This window comes from Anolis sagrei, chromosome 3 (genome assembly GCF_037176765.1).
Source record: "Anolis sagrei isolate rAnoSag1 chromosome 3, rAnoSag1.mat, whole genome shotgun sequence".
NCBI classification, from domain to species: Eukaryota; Metazoa; Chordata; class Lepidosauria; order Squamata; family Dactyloidae; genus Anolis; species Anolis sagrei.
Window position 1 is genome coordinate 234,034,020 of NC_090023.1, and position 24,750 is coordinate 234,058,769.

At 39.7% G+C, this 24,750-nt stretch overlaps 1 protein-coding gene across 2 annotated transcripts in view; it reads right to left on the reverse strand.

Annotated features, from left to right (window-relative positions):
* The window catches only part of SERPINE2 (serpin family E member 2), a 42,930-nt gene extending 18,468 nt beyond the window's left edge, over positions 1-24,462 (reverse strand). The window contains exons 1-2 of one of the 2 annotated variants that reach the window (XM_060767883.2): positions 24,368-24,462; positions 1,472-1,745 (exon numbers count right to left, since the gene is read on the reverse strand). In XM_060767883.2, the coding sequence (XP_060623866.1) occupies positions 1,472-1,727 (256 nt within the window). In that variant the 5' untranslated portion in view covers positions 1,728-1,745; positions 24,368-24,462. Of the gene's footprint in view, positions 1-1,471; positions 1,746-24,334 lie in introns of both variants that reach the window. The other variant, XM_060767885.2, reaches the window with a different exon arrangement.
* Positions 24,463-24,750: the final 288 nt, after the last annotated feature.

The window sequence follows — 24,750 nt, forward strand, 5'->3', positions numbered from 1 at the left end:
CCTGCCTGGAGATTTAGGAATGAAGAAGAGGAGGGGGAAGAGGAGGGGGAAGAGGAGGGGGAAGAGGAGGGGGAGCCAGGCATCCCTATATCGCTGATTTTCACTTATTGCGGGTGTTACTGGAATGGCTTTGGAATATGATATTGGATTATGTGGTTTTAAATAAGTAGTTTTAAACATTTGATATGTTTTTAGCAGTTGGCTTTAATGTATATGTTTATTATTGCCTATATGTAAGCCGCTCTGAGTCCTCTAATATGGTAAATAAATAAATTTCCCAAATTTTGGGAAGGTCCATATGGGAGGTGGCGATCCTCTGACATCCAGATGTTAAGCAGTTTAGGGCTTTGTAATTCAAAAAAACAGCTTGAAATGAGTTCAGAAGCACATCGAAAACAAGTACAGCCCTTGCCAGGCTGATGATAAATGGCTTTGTAAAGACCATTTATTGGTCTAATCTTGCTAGGACTAGTAATTGGATTCATTCCTCAGAAGCAGTTTCCAAGTGCCAGCAGAACCTGCTTCAAATAGGTTTAAAGGGATTCCAGAACATCAGCCAGAAGCCTAACCAAACCCTAACATAGTATAGTAGGGACAAAGCCTTTCAGACGTGGCTTGATTGCACTTCCCAGAATTCTTCACAACTGACTGTGACAGTTGCAATGTTTCAATATTTCAACCTCTTTTGCAACATTCAGATACTGTATTAAGGCAAAAGGACAAACAAATGCACTCATCATTTGCGAAATTGAAGGAGAGATGAGGTATGAACCAATATTTTTATTTCAGCAGGCATGGAGAAATGTTTATTTTTTGAAACTTTCAGTTTACAGTGGTGTTGTTCCAGGATTCTGTGGCGGACTCAGAGGTGGTGCTGCTCCTTGCACAACACACCCGGGATGCTAAGAAGAGCAACAAGGCCTAGCAAATTGTCAAGGGAGCATCTCTATCTGGAAAATGCAATTCTGATGCCTGCCAATGTCAGAAACACAGCCTGATAGAACACAAACAAACAAATATAAACAACATTACTCTACAGTAATGAAACAAGAGGGCTGTGGGTTTAATTTGTCACTTATAAGGATATTTTATTGAGCAACAGCTCAAAGCATGCATCAGCTCCACACAAAAGGCCAATTTCTGCTTTTCCCACAACCCTGGCAATGAAGCTGAGTTGTGTTTGCTTTGGAATCAAAATGACAGTTCTTGTTAAAGCTACTGTGTTCAGCATCAATGCTGGACACTGTGGCCAAAGATGTCTTCTGGTACGAGAGATAGTGCTTCACTGCCACTTATTTAGCAAGCACTGGGTTGAGATAATTGGCTAGTGTTCACAAGTACAGTAGCTACTGTTCTTACTGCAGCCCGCTTTTCATGCGTATGGGAAAACAGAGATATAAAAGAAGATTTATTTCAGAGACTGCTCAAGATCCTAAACCCAACAACAACATATTCGATGAGAAGAACTAACCATTTACACTGTATCTCATCACTGTAGTCAGCTGCTTCTTCGTCTTGCCATCAGCTCCTAGCTGGAGCATTCCAAGAACTGATGCAATCCCATGTGGAGAAACCACAACATTATCCTTGGGCCTGTTTTTGACTAGTTGATTGAAAACTTGGATTCCAATATCTGATCCCAGTTCCTCTAGAGACATGGGATTTGGTGGGAAGCACATACATGTTGAAGCCAAGGCAGCAAACAAGAGAGCGAAATGCCAGTCCATGGTTCAGCTGAAGGCAACCTAACAGGGAAAAGCACACAAAAAGTTAAAGAATGGCAGAAACTCCCACACAGCCACAATACATATTTATACACACTTCACACTGGGTGACACCTATACATAGGATTGACTACTATAACTGTAGACACCACCCATAACCTAAGAAAACGAGAGCAAATATTGAAAATAATATTACCTCATACTACTTAAATCAAGAGCATGTATATCATATATAGGCCTATAATTTTTTACATTTGTGGGGTCTGTATTTTCCTTATGAATCATGGTATTTGCAGTCTTCCACAAATTTGGCATTTTCCTTCCATGTAAAACTTGGTTCATGATCTCCTTTAAATACGGTTTCAATTCTTTTTTCAATTTTTTATAGTATATCACTGTCAGACCATCCGGTCCCGGAGCTTTGTTTGGGTTTAGTTTTTTGATTGCTCTGTTTCTTCATCACTTATATCTTTGTTCAGGGCTTCCTGCTGGTCATCCATTAGTCTTTGTATTTTTTGTTTTCCCTATGTATAGAGAAATATCCCCTTTCTTTATCTGATCTTTTCTATACAGCTTTGTATAATACTTTTAAAATTGATTTATGATATCTCCCCTATCTATACCCGCCTATGACCCTGTCCCTTCTTCCCATAGCTTCCCTTCCCTTCGATTCATTGCCCCTTCTATATTTTACCTATCAATGTAAAAAAAAAAACCTTTAATAAAAATTTAGGAAAAAAAAGAACATCTATATCATAAACCACTAATTTAGTATCTGAAGCTACAAAAGAGAGTTGGGGCTCTGCGATTCTGTATGCAATCCATACCATCATTTTACACACAATTTATCCTCCTACAGAAAGGGTGAAGAAATGTTGGCTATCAAGATGTTTTGGACTTTATTTCCCATAGTCCCTTTCTGTTGCCATGCTATGTTAAGCTGATGGAGGCTGAGAACCAAAGTATCAGGTGAATCAAAGAGCATCCATCCTGTCTTATGGGTTATTTCATATAGTACAAGTAATATTTTTACAATAGCAAGTGATGTGAAGATTATGATTTGCTTGTACTGTCGAAGGCTTTCATGGCTGGAATCACTGGGTTGTTGTGTGTTTTCCGGGCTGTATGCCCATGTTCCAGAAGCGTTCTCTCCTGATGTTTCACCTGCACCTATGGTAGGCATCCACAGAGGTTGAGATGCAGGTGAAACGCCAGGAAAGTATACTTCTGCAACATTGCCATAGAGCCCTGAAAACACATAACAACCCATAATTTACTTGTTAATGTATGTTTGTGTATTAAGTCCTAACAAAATTTTACAGCATGAGTCCAAAATGCAAAAATATCAAAAACTTACTTTAACTTATGAAATATATGGCTTTATAAACAGCACAACAAATCAATAAGTAGTCCTCGGTAGCCTAGAAACATCAGTATTACCTTATACACAGCCTATTTAATGTACACTGCATTAGTTGCAGGCACATGTGCACTCCTGAAAGAACTGTAATGGGAACTGCAGAACCTAGTGATTAATTCTGTGCCCCCAAAGCCAAATTACTGGAATATACCTGATCAATGATGGACATCCACTACATTTTGCTCCTATGGCACTCTGGTACAATGCAGTCAAATTGCAGTGACCAAAGCATAATGGAAGTTTCCTTTGTTTATTTTAAAACCCTATATATAGAATGCAGTAAACTGTAGTCATATTGTTCGCTGATAATTTGGTCCCTCTGCTGCCACTCATAAATGTCTTCAGTTCAAGAAGAAATGATGCATTTGCTTAAACATTACCTATGCAATCCAATCATTCTCCCACTTATTTACTCCATAGCCAAGCACCTATTCTACGCAAACCACACAGAAACTACTATAGAATAGGCAACACTGTGACGATAGAGTAAAATAAGGCTCTTCGTGCAAGCCATTTTCCCAAGTCTTGTGATCTCCTTTAGACCTATAGTTCTATCCAGATGCAATTCTATACAATGAAGTGTTGTCTAAACTCCTGGTATAAGCGAAACAAAGGTTGCTCCCATCCAATAACAAATTGGAGCCTCTCACACCCAGCTGCAGTCAAGTGGGAGCTGTTTTCCCATGGCGAGATAAATCACACAATGTACTGACTACATAGGAAATACTCATACAATCTGTTCCCATCATCTTGATGCATTATTCACAGAACCCCCAGCTGTACAAAACTGCAATCCAGGAAAGTATATGAGAGTGTTTCAAGAAACATATATTGCTGTCAACGAGATCAAGTGTTAGGATAAGACATCCGAAAGTACTGAAGTTTACTGTCACTGTATGGTGTAACAAATCGTGTCAGAAATCTACTGACCATTTCATATATAACATTAGTTTATTTGTATTCTACTGCCTTGAAGCTTTGTGTTTCATATTTCTGAACAGTTTCCTTTCTTAAACTTTTTGGTGCACCATTATAACTACAAAGTGTAACTTATTATTTTGCCAAATCAGGTTCACATTGTAAAGAAACACAGATCTGCACGATGTAAACTCCAGCCTTTGCTCAATTTCAGGGCAAAAATGCCAGGATAACAACTGAAGCAAACCAAATATTAAAGCAATCCACCCTCAAAGATAGCTATCCTATGACAAGATGAATTTGTTAGGAAATAAAAAGTTGATCAGAAACTTTGAGCCAACAATATGTAATACTTCTAAAGTTATAAATGCCGCTTTCCTATTAAAAACAGCTTCCAAAGGTTTACATTTCAAATAATTAACAGTAAGAGTGACAACAAGGTAGTGTTACATTACTTATAGAACTTTATTTTGCAAGATTAGGCACTAAGCCTTGATCATATGTGCCCTTCTAAATCAAATAAGCAATTGTGGGCTGATGTGGATGAAGTTGTTAAATACACTTTATTCTACTTGAATGAAGCTCCAATTTACTGTAAATCAACTGTTTCCTATACCAGGAATAATTATATCTTCCTAATTACATATCAAGTACATCTTACAAGTATTCGTTGCTCTTTTTTAAAAGTTCTATTCAGAGTAGATTTGAGATTTCCATTCTTCTAACACCTGCAAAGTTGGACCGGAAATCTGTACTATTCACATTCACAGAAGCCAAGTGAACTATAGCAATGAAAACATTACACTATGAGTTAATTAAGAGTGTTTGTTTCAACAACCACAAAAGAACAGAAAAAACAATTTGCGAGCTTTCAGCACAGAACTCACTTTAAAGGAGGAAATGCTTGACTTCTGAGATACTCCTTAGCTTGTAGCCTAAATCAGTCTTCCATTCATGTAAGGATAGAAGTGTGATTTCTGTCAAATCGTCTTCCTTCTGCAGCCTGCCACACTGTATCCCTTACTAATGTGTTTATGTGCCTCCAAGCCACATGTCGACTTATGGTGACCCCATGAATTTCGTAGTGTTTTCTTATGCAAGGGGTTTTCAGATATAGTTCTGACAGGTTTTTCCCTATGAAATATAGCCTACAGGATTTAAAATTGACTGTCAGTGTCCTCTCCAAACATAGGGACCCCCAAATCACAGCATCATGCCGGGTGCATGGGATGCCTGAAGAGGCCGAAGTGATGAAACTGCCTTAGCATGCTCCTGGATTTAATTCAGGGACTCCTCACCTAATTTTTGTCATATCATGCCCTTTTTCACTTCTTCTATCAGGATCCGATGCCAAGGAGCTGTCAAAGTAAGAATTATGTTGCATTTGAATGCTGAACCTTAACAAAGTTATACCTTCTCCTTATGGTGTAATTATAAAGTAACTGCTGAATTATACTCCCAACATATTGCTAATGAGAATTGGCGAAGACAGCTACATGTTGTAATTAATGAAAAATGGCACCACTTATCACCTGGGAGAAAAGGGAGTGTAGTCTGGAGGATGACACTCTAGGATCTAAGGTCCTTCCCATGTGAACTGGTTTTTGACTAGAAGACATAATGTCTACATTAATTGACCAATTACAGAAAGACCACGAAATCTGTAACAGAGGGGTACTAGGGGGCCATGAAATGCTAAGCCTATATAATGTACATTTATAGCAATCCTCAGTTCTGACAACAGCATGTAGCATCTGTTCCAAACTTTTCAATAAAATTCTTCTGCTTACAATTTTGACTTACTTTGGAAGAGATTAGATCTGCAGCTGACACCTCCTCACCTCATTTATGACCTCTCATGCTTCTCTTAATGCTTTCTCTATCAAACTGTGTTCTCATCTTCAGTAACCTTATCACATCAGGCTCATCACTATCTTATTTCCTGTTTATGGTTGTAGTAGAAAAGCTTTATGAGTATTATTGGAAGAGACCTTGTGGACCATCTAGTCCAACCCCTTGCCAAGAAGCAGGAAAATCACATTCTAAATCAACAGATTCCTATCCAGCCTCTGTTTAAAAGCCTCCAAAGAAGGAGCCACCACCACACTCCGTGGCAGAGAGTTCCACTGCTGAACAGCTCTCACAGTTAGGAAGTTCTTTCTAATGTTCAGGTGGAATCTCCTTTCCTGTAGTTTGAAGCCATTGTTCGGCATCCTAGTCTCCAGGGCAGCAGAAAACAAGCCTGCTCCTTCGTCCCTATACTTCTCACATATTCATACATGGCCAACATGTCTCCTCTCATATATCTCCTCTTATACATCTATTATAAGAAAAAAAAATATACCAAACTACTACTAAACACAAAAAAATCACTAATTTACCTCCATCTCCTCCCTAGTTTTTTTTAAAAAAGATTAGGAAGATAGTTCAGAGTCTGGCCCAAAGACTTCTATTAAATCAAAGAAGATAATTTGTCAATCTCTGCCATTCTAAAGACTTCAAAATGCAATCCTCTTCTGTCAGAACATCAGTATTCATCATTTCTAAGCACACTACAACCTTGCTTTCCGAACCACATAGTGAAACACTCTGTATTCTTAATTTCCTCATTATGAAATCCCAAGTACTAGTAGGAAAACCTTAATACAGCTTCCCACTATCTCATCTTTCTCAAGAAGAAAAAGTCAAGACAAGAACACTTTTCTCCACTTTACTTCAAGAAGCAAGAACCAGCTATTAAGAATCAATTAAAAAAAAAGGAATATCCGTTTTGTTTTTCTTTAAGGAGGGGCAGACAGAAGGCTGCCACGGTTTGCAAATATTCCAAGGACCATAAAGTAAAGGGTTGCAGCTGTGATCATTTCCTAACCTAAGCTATGTGATGTGTGCTGAAAAAACCCAGTTTTGCCTATCAAGTCAGCAATGCTTTTTATATTGAAGATAACACTTAAGATTGTTTTTTGCTGAAGATGCAACACATTTTGACCCTGAAGGGCTACATTTAGTCTGTTGGAAGCAATAAGTGCAAACAAAACCACAGTGCAAGGCACCCTAGACCACAATGCAATATGAAGCTGCCTCAAAAAACATTGGCAAGGCTTTCTGCCAAAAAAGTGCTTTAATGTGAGGGTTTTTTTTTCTTCTGGCTGAGGAAACCACTCTGTCAACACAGGAGCATAAGGCAAGGCAGGCAGCTCTTCTAACCAAGTGGCTGCATCAACAACTGAAGACCATTTAGGAAGGGTGGGATTAAAGCAAAACAAATTGAAAAGAACAACAGTTCTGCATAGAGGAGATCCTCCCGATTCCATCCTTTGTGTAAATTATATAAACTTCATAAATCACCATAGTTTATTTCCTTCTTGGCTTGGCATGGATACAGACAACACCCTCTGCAAACAAGCAAACACTAGCCTTCTACCACAGGCCATCTTACTTGAATTTATTTCCAGCAAGTATTGCCTAGATCCTTTTGGGAGGACAGCAATGACCAATCCTGATAAAATAGTGAAGAGTAAAGACATCACACTGTCAACGAAGATCTGCATAGTCAAAGCAATGGTATTCCCCGTAGTAACCTATGGATGTGAGAGCTGGACCATAAGGAAGGCTGAGCGAAGGAAAATAGGCGCTTTTGAACTGTGGTGTTGGAGGAAAATTCTGCAAGTGCTTTGGACCACGAGAAGATCCAACCAGTCCATACTTCAGGAAATGAAGCCTGACTTCTCATTGGAGTAAAGGATATTAGAGGTAAAGATGAAGAACTTTGGCCACATCATGAGAAGGCAGGTAAGCTTAGAGAAGACAATGATGCTAGGAAAAACGGAAGGAAAAAGAAAGAGGGGCCGACCAAGGGCAAGATGGATGGATGGTATCCTTGAAGTGACTGGCTTGACTCTGAAGGAGCTGGGGGAGGTGACAGCTGACAGGGAGCTCTGGTGTGGGCTGGTCCATGAGGCCACGAAGAGTCGGAAGCGAGTGAACAATTAAACAACAATTGCCTAGATATTTTAAACTGTATTTTTACACCCAAATGACAGAATATGTGTTTTTAAAATTAAGCATAGTGTGAGAAAACTGGAATCTATACACACTAAAATGTTCCAACTTTCTGCAGAATAGCTGGCATTTTGACTGCAGGTATTGCTGGATGTTTGGCATTTCCGCTTATAACAAAGCATTTCACTGTCCGCAGTCTATATTTTAAATATAATACTTAGCACAGGCAATAAAGCAATAAAGCACTGAGGACAGTTACTCAAAACAATAAAATAAAATATCTGCTTTGCTGAACCAGGCTCCTATGATTTAATTAGATATTCCATTCTGATCAGTAGCCATGTTTTTTTCTACACTGGTCCACCACAACAAAATAACTTTTGCATTGAATAGGAAGATTTGCAATACATTTTAGCTGCCTTTTCCTGCACCCTTCTGCAGATCGTTGAACCCTTTTTCTGAAGTACCCTAACATAATACACAGTTTTCCATCATATCACTATGTAATGTCTTTAGACAGTGCAATCTGGCTTTACAATGAATTTGCCTTTGTACAAGTTAACTTTTTCCAACTCATTGACTTGGAAGAGACCTCGTGGGCTATCCAGTCCAACCCCCTGCCAAGAAGCAGGAAAATCGCATTCAAAGCACCACCACCAAATGGCCATCGGGCCTCTATTTAAAAGCCTTCAAAGGAGGAGCCTTCACCACACTCTGGAGCAGAGAGTTCCCCTGCTGAACAGCTCTCACAGTCAAGAAGTTCAGGTAGAATCTCCTCTCCTGTAATTTGAAGCTATTGTTCTGCATCCTAGTCTCCAGGGCAGCAGACATCAACATCACATCTTGTATGCCATTCTGTCACTCACTCATTTTTCATGAGACCGACCTATTCTTAAGTTTTCATTCTTCATCTAGGATTCTGAGTATGAAAATATGAAGCTGTCATTTTTCAAAAAACAGGCACTGGTGCTTCAATCCCATATAATCTATTATTTATTTATTTATTTATAGCATTTTTATCCTGCTCTTTCAGTCTGAAAGCGACTCAGGGTGGCATACAGATCGACAGCAATTAGATGCTACAACATACATACATATCAATTAAAAACATTTAATATTACATGATAAAAATCATATAAAACCAATTAAAACTATAATAATCGATATCTTCCGGTTCAACTCCTTATCCATTTACATTGTTTAAGCCAGTGGTTCTCAACCTGTGGGTCCCCAGGTGTTTTGGCCGACAACTCCCAGAAATCCCAGCCAGTTTACCAGCTGTTAGGATTTCTGGAGTTGAAGGCCAAAAACATCTGGGGACCCCAGGTTGAGAACCACTGGTTTAAGCAGTTCAGTGTTCATTATTTCATCATACTGTGTTAATCTGGTTACGCTGCATTTCCGAAAGCTTGCTCGAAGAGCCAGGTTTTTACTCTTTTCCAAAAGGTCAGGAGGAAGGGGGGCGATCTAATATCCCTAGGAAGGGAGTTCCACGGCCGAGGGGCCACCACTGAGGAAGCCCTGTCTCTCGTCCCTGTGAAACACGCCTGCGAGGAAGGCGGGATTGAGAGCAGGGCCTCCCCAGACGATCTTAAATTCTTTCACACACAACAGCAGAGAGTCTACTACCAAGCCAGAAATCCTTCATCAGAAGACTTTTGTGTAGGACAAGAATCTCACAGCCTTCCAGATGTTGCTGCACTCCAACACCCACATTTCTCATTATCAGTCACAACAGCTAGTTGCTAGTACTTGCAAGGTTTAATGATTTTCACTGACTTAGTAAGACTAGAGTCAATACAGAATTATTAGGGAAATATTGTGTTTACTTTCATCTTTGTTTACTAAGGAAACAAAACACCCAGTTGGTGAATTCCGATAATTACACTGAAACTCACTTTTATTGCAGAGGTTGGAATTCACTACCACTCACACAAAGGTCAAAATTTCCTTCCCGACTGAGAGCAACACAGAGGAATGACATAATTTACAGGAACTTTTGGAGGACAGTCAGTGTTTCTTTAGATGCCTATCTCCATCTCTCCATTTTGGTGTGCTTTTAAATCATTGCAAACTATCGCAACTGTAAAGGTTTTTTTCTTGCTAGATTTAATCAGAAAAGATTTACCATTACCCTCCTCTAAGGTTGGGAAAGTGAGTTTTTTGTCCAAAGTCACCCAGGAGGTTTCACAGCTGATTTAAACCTGGTCTCCAAAGTCATAGGTCAGTGCTCAAACCATGACACCAGGTTCACTGGCAACCTTCTTTGGACCAGCAAATGGCTTAATTTGGGGGACTGAAAAAGGTTTGAGAGGTTGCCAAAAGACTACTATAGCTATGAAACATAGGTACATGCCCTGATGCAGATTCACAGACCTTATTTGCCTCATCCTCTGTCACTTTCAAGCAGTTACAGATCAGCAAGAACAAATGCAGGCAAAATAATCCTACATTCACAAAAATTTCCCTCTATCTATATCAAGACTAGACTGAATAGCCCCAGAGAGGAAAGTCAGTGTAAAGGAAGCTGTAAATCCGAGGAAGGAGCAGAGAGATCACTGGGTTAAACCCTTGTGCCGGGAAGACTGACCAAAAGGTCAGCGTCTCAAATCCAGGGAGTGGGGTGAGCTCCTGTCTGTCAGCTCCAGCTTCCCTTGTGGGGACATGAGAAAAGCCTCCCACAGGATGGGAAAACATCTGGGTGTCCCCTGGGCAATGTCCTTGCAGACGGCCAATTCTCTCAACACTAAAAGCGACTTGCAGTTTCTCAAGTCACTCCTGACACTGAAAAAAAAACCAAGCTATTTACTTGCAATGGACACAAACAATTATCATAGCCATTTTAGACCTTTTTACAACAAAATGAAAAAAATAGGCCATGATTTTAGATTTCTGCATCAATATTTCAAGCACTATTTGCATATTTTTGGCAAGAAAAAGATCAGCTTCCTTTCATTGCTCAAAAAAGATGAGAAGTATTTCAAATATAATGCTCATGTTAAAAAGATAAGACCTTTAGATTAAAAAAGAAAACAGTTAAATAGTGTCTACTATAACGTGTATTTAAAAAAAGAGATCTGGAAGCAAAGAATGAATCTGAACGGAAGTGTCAAAACCCACTCAGAAATCTCACTTTAACAGAAGATATTCGTAAGCAAGCTCAAATTTTGCACACAAAAAGAGAATTAAATGCTCAGTGTAAACGTGGTTCAACTCCACTTAGAAGTCTAGGATTATTATCTTGCCAGACTCAACATTTCAAGATGATTAGGTCTGACTAGTCGACAATAGTTCTCATCCTACACCTTCAATGCCTTAAGTCATTTAGTTATTATAAAAATTGTATTCCTTGCAAGTTCACAATTGTGCAATTAGAAAGAAAAAAGAATGCCACAGACATTTGGAATCTCATTTTAAGTACTCAAGAGTCCCCAGAGAGCAGCATTTCAAAAATACATCATCACAGTAATTTGTCTGCTCACAACCATATCAGTTAAACAAACAGTTATCTTCACTGTGTTATATCTTTTGTTACTTGCAAGCAGTATGCAAGAACTTACACAATACAGAGAAACATGAAATATTAAATCCCGTTATAACTATAGATTATATGGAGTCCCCGGTGGCGCAGGACAGCTGACCGAAAGGTCAACGGTTCAAATCCGGGAAGAGGCATGAGCTCCCGTCTGCCAGCTCCAGCTTCTCATGTGGGAACATGAGAGAAGCCTCCCACAGGAAGGCAAAACACATCAGGGCGTCCTCTGGGCAACGTCCTTTGTTGTTCAGTCGTTTCCGACTCTTCGTGACCTCATGGACCAGTCCACGCCAGAACTCCCTGTCGGCCATCACCACCCCCAGCTCCTTCAAGGTCAATCCAGTCACTTCAAGGATGTCATCATCCATCTTGCCCTTGGTCGGCCCCTCTTCCTTTTCCTGGGCAACGTCCTTGCAGACAGCCAATTCTCATACCAGAAGCGACTGCAGTTTCTCTAGTCGCTCTGACATGGAAAAAAAACCCTATAGATTTTTATTAAGCTCATCATTTCCCCCCCCCTTTTCTCACTGGGGAGTTTACCAAAAATGCCAAACTGAACACGAAATAGTCTTCTTCCAACCAGTTGTGTAGACATCTCACATTATAAAGCCTGCAAGATCCAATGGAAATTAGGAAACCTCATGTGTAGTCCTTTTAAATCTTTTAAATTACAGTGAGACTATTGATGCCTTTAATATATTAGAGGAATTAGAACTTTTTAAAATGTAAGTGGCAGCTTCAGAGGTTTCTCTCGAAATGCAAATAGGGGTCTCGGATAGGCCAATTTTGTTGGATGTCCAAAAGCCACCCTTCTCCCTATTATGCCACGGTTGTTCAAGCTTTCTTGAGGCTACTTGCATAGCATAACTTTATTCAACTGTCCAGCTTATTTTTGTCCCTTATGCTCATTATTTTCAAGATCAAGCATGGTGTCATGCACCTTGAAAATCATGAATTCTGCAATGTATGTTAAGCAGCACACATCAGCTAGGATTTCCTTTAATCACTTTTTCTTCCACTTTCAGAGATGGCTCAAAAAACTTTTCTAAGAAATTCACATTTCCTCTTCTCCAAAACATAACTATATGCCTTTCACCAAGAAAGTTGACACAAAAAATATGGAAGGTACATTTTAACCCCTACCCTCAAAAAAGAAGAAAGAAATCCAGTGCCATCAGCATCTCAAGTGGGTGAAAGTCTTATAAACAAGCATCTTATGAATAAAATACTTGTCCTAGAAAGGCCATTTAGTTTTCACCCAGGCAGTTTTATTTTTATTTTACATTTGTGATATTTGTATACTGCCCTTCCCAATCCCGAAGGGGACTTAGGGCGGTTCACAGTGATTGCAACAATTCATCGATAAAAACAGTATAAAACAATATAATACATTAAAATTGACCCTCCCATAATAAAGCATTATTATCACATCACATAAAATAACATCACCTATCACACAGAGGCATAGCAATTGTTGTAAACATCCCTGGGTCACTGAACTTTCAACTTTCAATATTCCTATGATGGGCTGAATGCTTGGTTCCACAGCCAGGTCTTTAGCTGTCTCCTAAAGGAGGGAGGAGGCTGGCCTGATCTCACCTGGGAGGGAGTTCCACAGCCATGGCGCCACCACCGAGAAGGCCGTGTCCCTCATCCCCACTAGCCGCAACGGTGAGGCCGGTGGGGCCGAGAGCAGGACCTCCCCGGAAGATCTTAATATACAAACTGGTTCATAGAGGGAGATACGTTCGGACAAGTAAGTTGGACCAGAGTTTAAGGCTTTAGAGCAGTGATTCTCAAACTGGGGTCCCCAGATGCTTTTGGCCTACAACTCCCAGAAATCTCAGCCAAATCACCAGCTGTTGGGATTTCTGGGAGTTGGAGGCCAAAAACATCTGGATACCCCAGGTTGAGAACCACTGTTTTAGAGGCTAAAGCCAGCACTTTGAATCATGCTCGGTTGCAAATAGGTAGCCAATGGAGGTGGTTGAAAGTCCAACACAATAATGCCTTAGTTTGCTCAGTCTGTTATGAGCCTTGTATTATGCCCAATTACCCAGTTTGACACAAAAGTTAGGGAATTACTATGATATCTCTCCTTTTCAAGTGTTTGAGGTTTTCAAGGGGAAAGAAAAATCTATTCTGTTCATTAATCATGTCAGAAGTACCGGTGAGAACTCCTGCAATGTAAGATATCTTTTCCCCCATTGCATCTCTTTATCTCCCAAATCTCCGTATTTTTTCTACAAGAAGCCCTATAGCAGGGGTCCTCAAACTAAGGTCCGGGGGCCGGATACGGCCCTCCAAGGTAATTTATCCGGCCCTTACTCAGGGTCAACCTAAGTCTGAAACGACTTGAAAGCACACAACAACAACAACAACCTATCTCATCAGCCAAAAGCAGGCCCACACATCCCATTGAAATACTAATGAGTTTATATTTGTTAAAATTGTTATTCATTTTAATTATTGTATTGTTTAAAAGTGTATTTTGCACTACAAATAAAATATGTGCAGTGTGCATAGGAATTCATTCTTCTTCTTCTTTTTACAAATTATAATCTGGCCCTCCAACGGTTTGAGGGTCTGTGACCTGGCCCTCTGTTTAAAAAGTTTGAGGACCCCTGCCCTACAGCTTAGTGACCCAAATTTATATGAACTGTTCCTCATCAACGCTTCACCCTATTGTTGTCCCAAATTTGCCAGAAAGAGAAACTAGTCATCCATTAACAGTTGTTCACTGCAGGTAACTGCTTAACCCAGACTAGTTTTGGAATAACAAGCAGGTACAATGGCAGGGATCACAGCGGCTGAGTACTAACTGTGCTGCTGTGCAAACCTACAATGATTTCAGGTATTACAATTGAACACACAGAAGAAATTGAAATTGCATTTGGATGACAGGAAGTTGAAGATAATTTCACACCATTTAAATATAGATTTGTTAGGAATGGTGGTCTGAATACATATTCAAAGCTTTGACAAAGCAATACTTTATGCTCCTATTTCAAAAAAGATTGGCTAATTGAAATCAAGATTTAAACCACTAACCTAAATCATAGAGCTAATTGGATTTCTAAAACATTTTTATTTACAACTCATTATAGCATTTTATAATTACATTGTGTAATAGTTAACATTGCTTGATTTGTATTAATGTAGAAAATGCATAATGCTGCTGGTTCATTAGGAGTAGTAAGAATTAATAAACAGAGGAAAATCACATAAAAATTACAAAAACGGAATTGCATTAACCGTCTAGCCTGGCTTTCCTTGAACTATTTTTTAAAAACACCCAATTATTATTAACTTTTAGCAGACAGGTCATCACAACACTATCTTCCTCATGCCACTATAATTTGCATTTACGGACTTCAAGAGGAACAAGTTTTCCTCTTCTTTCAATTCCATATCAGTCTCACTGCTTTAAGTATATGATACCAAATTGTAAAAATATTTGTAAGGGCCAAGAAAGCCACCCATCCGAAAAGAAACCTTTCCAACTGAAGGTTCGAGGTACGGGACTAACTTGTTGTCCCTGATGTTACTTTACAAACAGCAGAGGGTGCACTTGCATACAGATGAATTTACACACTAAACAGAAGAGAAAATGCATTGTTAACAGCCATGTCTATATTTTTCTCCCTTTGACTTCTGTGGAAAGCACAAATTATGTAGTACTGTATTTGAGTAAAATGAGCTTTTCCAAAATCTGTTCAGAGCACTCATTTTCTACATAAAACTGAAGTGTTTGATATTTCTATGGTCAAGAAAAGATGCCATTTTCACAGCTGGAAAACACAAGTTTAAGAACATTAGACAGCTGAAGTGGGTTTTTTTTTTCTCTTGCCAAATATATAAAAATCTTGGCAAGCACACAGAAAGTAACTACTTCATAAAGCACTACATATCCAAGAGAATAAAGCTAAAAGACCTATACGTTACCAGGGTCACGATTTTGCATTGCCATGTTTACAATTCCCCCAGAAACAGGTTTCAAGAAAGAATTCACCAACAATATCTCTCTTTCTACTCTGTACTTTGGCATGCCATACGTCTATCATACAGAAGCATAAAAACCTGATGTATTGCTATTTGTACTAATGGTAACCTTAGTATTAAAAATAAAAATAGAATGAAAACAATCTATAAACTGGGAAAATTACTCTTGATGTCTGAAGAGAAGTAAACAATACACCTATTAACATCTGGAAGCTGGATTTCATTGGTAGGAAGAGAGTTCCCAGCAATTTCATTTGATATATTGTTAATCAAGAACACAGTAGCTATTATTATTTATTATTAGGAGAGTAATGACCAATCTTGATAAAATAGCGAAGACTAGAGACATCACACTGGCAATGAAAATCCACATAGTTAAAGCAATGGTATTCCCCGGAGCAACCTATTGATATCAGAGCTGGACCATAAGGAAGGCTGAGCGAAGGAAGATAGGCGCTTTTGAACTGTGGTGTTGGAGGAAAATTCTGAGAGTGCCTTGGACTGCAAGAAGATCCAACCAGTCCACACCGCAGGAAATAAAGCCCAACTGCTCACTGGAGGGAAGGGTATTAGAAGTAAAAATGAAGTACTTTGGCCACATAATGAGAAGACACGAAAGTTTAGAGAAGACTATGATGCTGGGGAAAATTGAAGGAAAAAGGAAGAGGGGTCGACCAAGGGCAAGTAGGATGGATGGTATCCTGAAGTGACTGGCTTGACTTTGAAGGAGCTGGGGGTGGCCACAGCCAACAGGGAGCTCGGGCGTTGGATGGTCCATGAGGTCACGAAAAGTCAGAAGCGACTGAATGAATAAACAAAATTATTTACCTTATTTATATACTGCCTTTCTGGCCCCTAGCGGGGACTCAACGCAATTTACAACATACTAATGGCAAAAATCCAATGTCAACATACAGTACACAAAGAAATCATAGTAACTAATTACTACAGCACATATAACCATGAACTTAAAATAAATTAAAACCATTAAACATAAGACATACATAAAATTTAAAAATTATCCCCATATGCAAAGAATTAGGCATTCATATTTTTCTTAGTGTAAGGAGAAATTATGATTTCAGCACAACAATAGCTTCAACCCATTATGATGGATGACATGTCAGGAACATTAATCACTCATGGTTGAATTTACTCAAATGTTTACAATCTTCTTTCTGTATCCATGGTTTCTGCATCCATGGGTTCCAACACCCACAGTTTTAAAATACCCACCCCCCATTCAAAAAGCTGTAAGATTTTACCTTTTGTTTAAGGGATATTATTTTACTACTTTGTTGTATAACAATGGGACTTGAGTACTTATGTACGATCCTGGAACAAATACCAAGAATCAATAAGCCAGCTTTGTTTCATCATGCCTTATATTGTGACCCAGTGCTTTGAATGCAAATTAAGCATAAACACGTTGATAATCAAGAACTAGGTCTTCCTAGATGAATTATGCCACTTAACCAGTACCATCTTGCTTTTATCTGTTGTTTTATCTGTGAAGAAGAACTGCATGTTGTCAGCAAAGCAATGAATTCATAAGAACAAAGCAACCAATTATTAAAAAGCACATCAAAACCAAAGGCTTAAGTTCCAAAAAAGAGTTGCTTACGAATTCCTTAAATTTAAATAAATTGCAGTGTAAGGAAACAGCAACAAGAAAATGCATTGCAATAGAGTCTCACGTGTCCAACATAAACGGGCCGGTAGAACATTGGATAAGCGAAAATGTTGGATAATACGGAGGGATTAAAGAAAAGCCTATTAAACGTCAAATTAAGTTATGATTTTACAAATTAAGAACCCAAACATTATGTATTGTTGAAGGCTTTCATAGCCGGAATCACTGGGTTGTTGTAGGTTTTTTCGGGCTATATGGCCATGTTCTAGAGGCATTCTCTCCTGACGTTTCGCCTGCATCTATGGCAAGCATCCTCTGAGGATGCTTGCCATAGATGCAGGCGAAACGTCAGGAGAGAATGCCTCTAGAACATGGCCATATAGCCCGAAAAAAACCTACAACAACCCAAACATTATGTTTTACAACAAATCAACAGAAAAAGCAGTTCAATACACAGTAACGTTATGTAGTAATTACTGTATTTACTCATTTAGCACAAAAACATTGTAATGTACTGAAACAGCTGTGGATCCGGGCAGGAGGCAGATTGCGTTGGATAATACAGAATGTTGGATAAGCGAAGGTTGGATAAGCGAGACTCTACTGTAATTTTAAATATGTTTCATTTTAGCTCTAAAAGTACACTCTAATAGTTTCATGAGGTTGTATGCATATGTGCCTTCATGTTGCCTGTCAACCTATAGGCATATCACACATTTCATAGGATTTTCTAAGGCAAGGAATACTCAAAGAGATGGTTTGGCCAGTTCCTTCCTCTGAAACATAGCCTACTGCACTGGTATTCACTGGTGACCTCCTATCCTAATACTAACCAGGGCTGATGCTGCAAAGTTTCCAAAAGGAAACAGGGTTTAATGCCTTTAGGATTAATTCAAGACACATTTTCTTCCCACACTAATGACTATTCAAAATTATAGGCCACAAAAGGCAAGAGTGAATGTAAATTGCTCAAAATGAAACTCAGCAAAAGTAACCATATTCTTTGACCTCTGGGTCAAAATGCATTGAGTCACAGTAAGACTGATATATAAATACTATTAATTATTTAAATTCTTGTCACCGTAGCTCCCAAATCATCTTTGAATTGTTTAAGGTGGACTCAAAAAAAGAACTGGGGAAAAAATAAACATTGGCTTTCTGGAGGATGCATTTTGTGGCTGACCTAGTTCTTTCCTCTGAGCAATTTCTCAAAGGATGTTGTCAGCAACTGCTCGTTAGAGAGCCAAGTCCCTTGCCAAGCTTTAACTGGGAAAGGCATTCCAATGCCATGACTGAGTGAACAAAAAGTCCATCCCAGTACTGACCACTTCGCTACTCACTGACAGAAATGCCCTACAATCTCTCCAGGTATGCAGGAAACTGACTCAATATGTTACTACACAAAAATACAATGGGTCCTTGGTTTCTTTCTGCTGGAGTTTGGATCCAACACCCCAAAACCATGGATGCTCAAAAGTCCTATTATAGACAAGGACATAGCAAAATGATGTTCATAATACAAAAAGGCAAAATCAAGTTTTCCTTTTGGAATTTTTAAGGAAGAGTTTCTATTTTCAAACTTTAGTTGGTTAAATCCATGGATACAGAATCCATGGATAGAGGATGACTATGTTTTACTCAATCAGAATTGATGTCACAGTGCATGGTTTGTTGTGCCCTCAAGACGTAGTTTTGTAGCCATTGACAAACTGGTGTACTTCAAAACATCTGGAAGGCATCTTCCATTGTCTTTGTCCATTGGCCACACCGAGTGGAGCTGATTTGATCTATAGGCCAAAATGTCTGGAGAGTAGGCCTGTGCAATCCATGGTTCTAAAGTACTTTCAAAACTAGGAGGCGCTGGTGCTTTGTTTCTAAAATGTATCTAAAATTTTGGTGGTAAAAATTTCAGAACTCTAACAAAACTTTCAAAATTTCATTATAAATGGCAGTTCCTAATTGGTTCTGTTGTAAAAACATGTCAAAAGTTTATTACACTGCAAAAACTTTGTCCTTGTGTAAGGGACATCGCCCTACAGCACATTTTGGCTTGTTGAGTCTCCACCAATTTAACAAAGTTTCTGTCTCAAAAATTAAGTTTCTGGAGTAAAGACCACACAATGAAAGAGGAATTAACAGTTTCAAACCAGGAACAGATTTTCTTTATTATTAAAAAATGTTTTATTAAAGTTTTGCCAAAAATAAATGGATAAGTCAAATGTTCTGAAATTTGGTGAGCTAACAGTGGTGAAATTTTGAAAGTTTTGTTAGAGTTCTGAAATTCCCATCACCAAAACTTTGGAAACAAATCACCCCTTAGTTTTGTAAGTACTTTAGAACCATTTAGAACCATGGAGCGCACATGCCTACTGGAGAGCATCAGTTTGAGGGAAACTATTTTAGAGCATCTCATTGAAGATGAACTGCATCTTCTAAATTCTATGTGTCTACCTTGTGTTCCACTGTTTTGAGTAACACAACAGTTACGTGAGTAAATAATAACAATATACAAATATATCATCAAAGCCTTTCACGGCTGGAATCACTGGGTTGCTGTGAGTTTTCCGGGCTATATGGCCATGTTCCAGAAGCATTCTCTCCTGACGTTTAAACCACATCTATGGAAGGCATCTTTCAAGAGGTATGTTGGAAACTAGGCAAGTGGGGTTTATATATTCTCTGGAATGTCCAGGATGGGAGAAAGAACTCTTGTCTGCTTGAGGCAAGTGAAAATGTTGTAATTGGTCACCTTTAATGGCATTGAATGGCCTTGCTGATTGCTACAAAGCCTGGCTGATTGTTGCCTGGGGAAATCCTTCAATTGCAGGTGTTAGCTGGCCCTGATTGGTATTTGTCTGGAATTTCTCCTGTACTTTGACTGTCAAAATCTCATAAATTTCATAAGGCTTTCAAAGCAAGGAATACCAGACAAGAATCAGACTGGCTTTGAAGCTGCAAGGCCATTTAATGCTAATCAAAGTGGCCAATTGCAACATCCACACTTGCCTCAAGCAGACAAGAGTTCTTTCTCTCACCCTGGACATTCCACAGATATATAAACCCCACTTGCCTAGTTTCCAACAGACATCGCAACCTCTGAGGATGCCTGCCATAGATGTGCGTAAATGTCAGGAGAGAATACTTCTGAACGTGGCCATACAGCCTGAAAAACCTACAGCATCCCCAAAAGTATACACTTCCACCTTCCTATAATATTCTTCACAGATGGCATATTTTGAACTGGAAATGTCACAGGCTAAGCACTATCTCATTTTGAACAAATTAGACCCAAATGTCACACTACTCATGAACATCCTTGTTTCCAGACACAGCTTGGGAAAAGCATTTGTTATTCACCATAACAATGCAAAACAAAACCATATCATACAATACCGAACTATAAACAAGTGAAGAATAACCTTTAGCTGCTCATTTCTTCTCCACTCTCCTTTCCCAATGCTGTGTAGAGTTGTGATATCTTAAAAATGCCCTACAGCAACAAAACGTCATGACATGTAGTTGTTCTATTGCCGTTTTTACTATTTTCAACCAGGGAAGAAAAGCCTAAAAATTATTTCAGACGTTCTGTGAGCATTTCTTTACACCGACTGACAAGAACATTTTGTCTCTGTAGATTTCTTTTAATTATAACCAAGGACAACTTCACTGGGGGAAAACAAAGTAAGTTATTATACATTTCCAAAACACACACCAGCTAGATATTTTAGCAGAAAAAAGAAAGCGAAGTCTATTATCTGACAGGCTACTGGGGTCTATGCCACGACTTCAGCTAGATAATCTATTCCGGTTGTAAGAAGTACACTGCAAACACTTATCTATGTGATTCATTCCCATCTCAGTTGAAACTTTCGCCTTTTATTATTCACTGGTTCTCTATTATAGGAAACCTCTGTATTGTACCACCACCGTGTCAGACTACACAGAGAAGCCACTGAAATCCACAAGCATGTGAACAATTACAACAGAAAGGAGGAAACCATGAAAATGAACAGAATCTGGCTACCAGCATTTTTTAAAAAACTCCAAAATCTTAACAGTAAATAAAGAACAACATTCAAATACAGAGCAACTCCAGACAAGAACCAATCAGGGACAACTAATCATCTCCCAACAAAGGATTCCCCCAGGCAGGAAGCAGCCAAGCCTTGAACCTGCAAGGCTTCTCAATATTAATTAAGGGGATCATTTGCAGTATTCAGACAAGAGTTATTTCTTCCACCCGGGACATTCTTCAGACATCACAACCTCTGAGGATGCCTGTTGGAAACACTTGCCAAGTTTCCAACAGACCTCACAACCTCCAAGGATACCTGCCATAGATGTGGGTGAAATGTCAGGAGAGAATGCTTCTGGAACATGATAATACAGCCCGGAAAACTCACGACAAACCTTTGATTCTGGCATGAAAGCCTTCGACAATACATTCTACAGATATATAAACCCAACTTGCCTAGATTCCAACAGACATCACAACCCCTGAGGATGCCTGCCATAGATGTGGGCGAAACATCAAGAGAGAATGCTTCTGGAACATGGCCATACAGCCCGGAAAACTCACAGCAACCCATACACACCTATGTTTCCTGCAATACACACCTATTATACAATTAATAATACAAGCAAGAACTTCCGCTGTGTGAAGCGGGAAGGAAGGTTTAGTAAGGGGATCAGACCAAGCTCTTTAGCCTATAAACAAAGAATCAGGGGCTATTGTTAGTTCTCCATCTGCAAGGGAACACAGGTCCATCAAATTCTTTGAAGGGGTTAGTAACTTGTCTACCATTCATAGCTCTCCAAAAGAGACACCCGCACTGGGGCAAAATATGAAGACACAAAGCACAAATGAGCCTCCCTATAGTCATCAAAACCAGACATGGGCAAACTTGGGCCCTCCAGGGGTTTTGGACTTCAACTCCCACAATTCCTAACAGCCTCAGGCCCCTTCCTTTCCCCCCTCAGCTGCTTAATCATTGTGGGTTAGGGAATATAAGGGCATTTTATTCCTGGCTATTAGAAAGTAAACAAGCAAGCAGTACATTACTCCATGATGTTTTGATGCTGGGATCCTAGCACTTACTTTACATTCCCGTTCTCTAGAAGAAATATATTGTCTCCATTCCTTACCAGTTCCTCATTGCTTCCATTTCCTAGTAGTTATTTCTCAACCTTAGTAGAAATTTCCCTTTCCCTACTGTTTCACTGAAATATAACTTCGCAGCAACGCCCAAACAAGAATCAAGGAACATGAAAGGCACCACAGACCTGAGAAGTCAACCACAGCAGAGCAATATATTGTTGAAGGAAAAATAGGGGAATTCCAGACAAGAAACAATCACCTCCCAACAAAGGATTCTCCCAAGCAGTAAGAAGCCCGACCTTGAAACTGCTGGGCCTTTGAATGCTATTTATTTATTTACAACATTTATATGGTGCCCTTCTCACCACGAAGGGAACTCAGAGCGGCGCGCATATATATATATATATATATATATATATATATATATACACACACACACACACACACACACACACACACACACATATATACATACACCCCCCCCTCTCTCTCTCTCTCTCTCTCTCTCTCTCTATATATATATATATATATATATATATATATATTAAGGCGTCCAATCAAAACATTCACACCTGCCTCAAACAGACAATAATTCTTTCTCCCACCCTGGCCATTCCACAGATATATAAACCCAATTTTCCTAGTTTCCAACAGACCTCACGACCTCTGGGGTTGCCTGGCATAGATGCAGGCAAAATGTCAGGAGAGAATGCTTCTGGAACATGGCCATACAGCCCGGAAAACTTACAACAACCCATAGCAAAGCACTTGGTGAACCAACCTGGACACAGCATATTATTTGAGAACACAGAAATGCTGGACCACTCTAACAACCACCATGTCAGACTACACAGGAGAAAGGAGAAAATCATGAAAATGAACAAAAATCTGGCTACTTGTATTAAAAAAAACCCAAATCATAACAGTAAATAAAGAACAACATTCAAAAACTGAAGAACTCCAGACAAGAACTAATCAGGGACAGCTAATCACCTCTCAACAAAGGATTCCCCCAGGCAGGAAGCAGCCAGTTCTTAAAGCTGCAAGGCTTTGCAATGCTAACCAAGGTTATTAACTGTGACATTCACACTTGATTCCAACAGACAAGAGTTCTTTCTCCCACAGATATATAAACCTCCCTTGTTTAGTTTCCAATATATTTTGCAACCTCTGAGGATGCCTGCCACAGATGTGGGCAAAACGTCAGAAGAGAATGCTCACTATGGAATCACTAGTTTGTTGTGGAAAACTCACAACAAACTAGTGATTCCAGCCATGAAAGCCTTTAACAATACATTCTACAGATATATAAACCCCACTTGCCAAGTTTCCAACAGACCTCACAATCTCTGAGGATGCCTGCCATAGATGTGGGCGAAACGGCAGAAGAGAATGCTTCTGGAACATGTCCATACAGCCCGGAAAACTCACAGCAACCCAATTTAGCATTTCCTTTCTCTAGCAGTTATTTCTCATCCCCAACCCCCAGGAGTTATGAGTCCTTCCACTTCCCTAGCAGTAACTTCCCTTTTTCTAGAAGTTACTTCTTTTGTCCTCATTCCCTAGCTGTTATTCCTCCTCCTTCTCCCTTGGTAGTTTGTTACTTTTCCTCCTCATTCCACAGTAGTTCCTTCTCCTTCCTATTCTCTAGTTACTTCTGTATTCCATTTCCTGGCAGTTACTTTCACTCCCCATTCCCTAGTAATTTCTCGTTCCTTAGCAGTTACAATACTTCTCATCCCCATTCCGTTGTAGTTACTCCTTATTTATCCCCTTTCTCTAGCACTTATTTCTCGTTCCCATTCCTTAGGAGTTAGGGCTAGTTCCCATTCCCTAGCCATGCCTCATCCCTCTCCCCTAGAAGTTGCTTCCCGTTCCAGGGAGTTGAGAGAGAGAGAGAGGCGGGGAGAGAGAGAGAGAAAGAGAGAGAGAAAGCAAAGCAGGCCACCCACGGCTGAAGTCCGGAAGGAGGGAAAGGAGAAGCAAATAATAATTCCCACAGTACCGAAATAATAATGCCAAAGGCAGGAAAGCTCACCCCAAAGCCAGCGCGAATGGCCAAAAAAAAAGCAGCTGGAGCAACAAGCAACGCTCCTTGACTTCCTCCCTCTGCGACTCAGTCGCGCGCCCGCCTCGCGCCCCGCATTTATCCCGGGGACGGAGCGGAGCGCGCGCGGCACCGCCCAGGCCACGCCCCCTCACCGTAGGCCACGCCTCCTTCGCAACAAAGCTCCGCCCCCCAAAGAAGCAGAACAGTCCTGTAAGGCTCTTCCAGTCTTCTCACAAAACCTTGGGAACGGAAGTGCACCTATATAGTCAAATAAAGATAATACTCTAGATATCAAATGTAATGTTCGTTTGTGGGATTAACAGAACTCAAAAACCACTGGACGAATTGACACCAAATTTGGACACAAGACA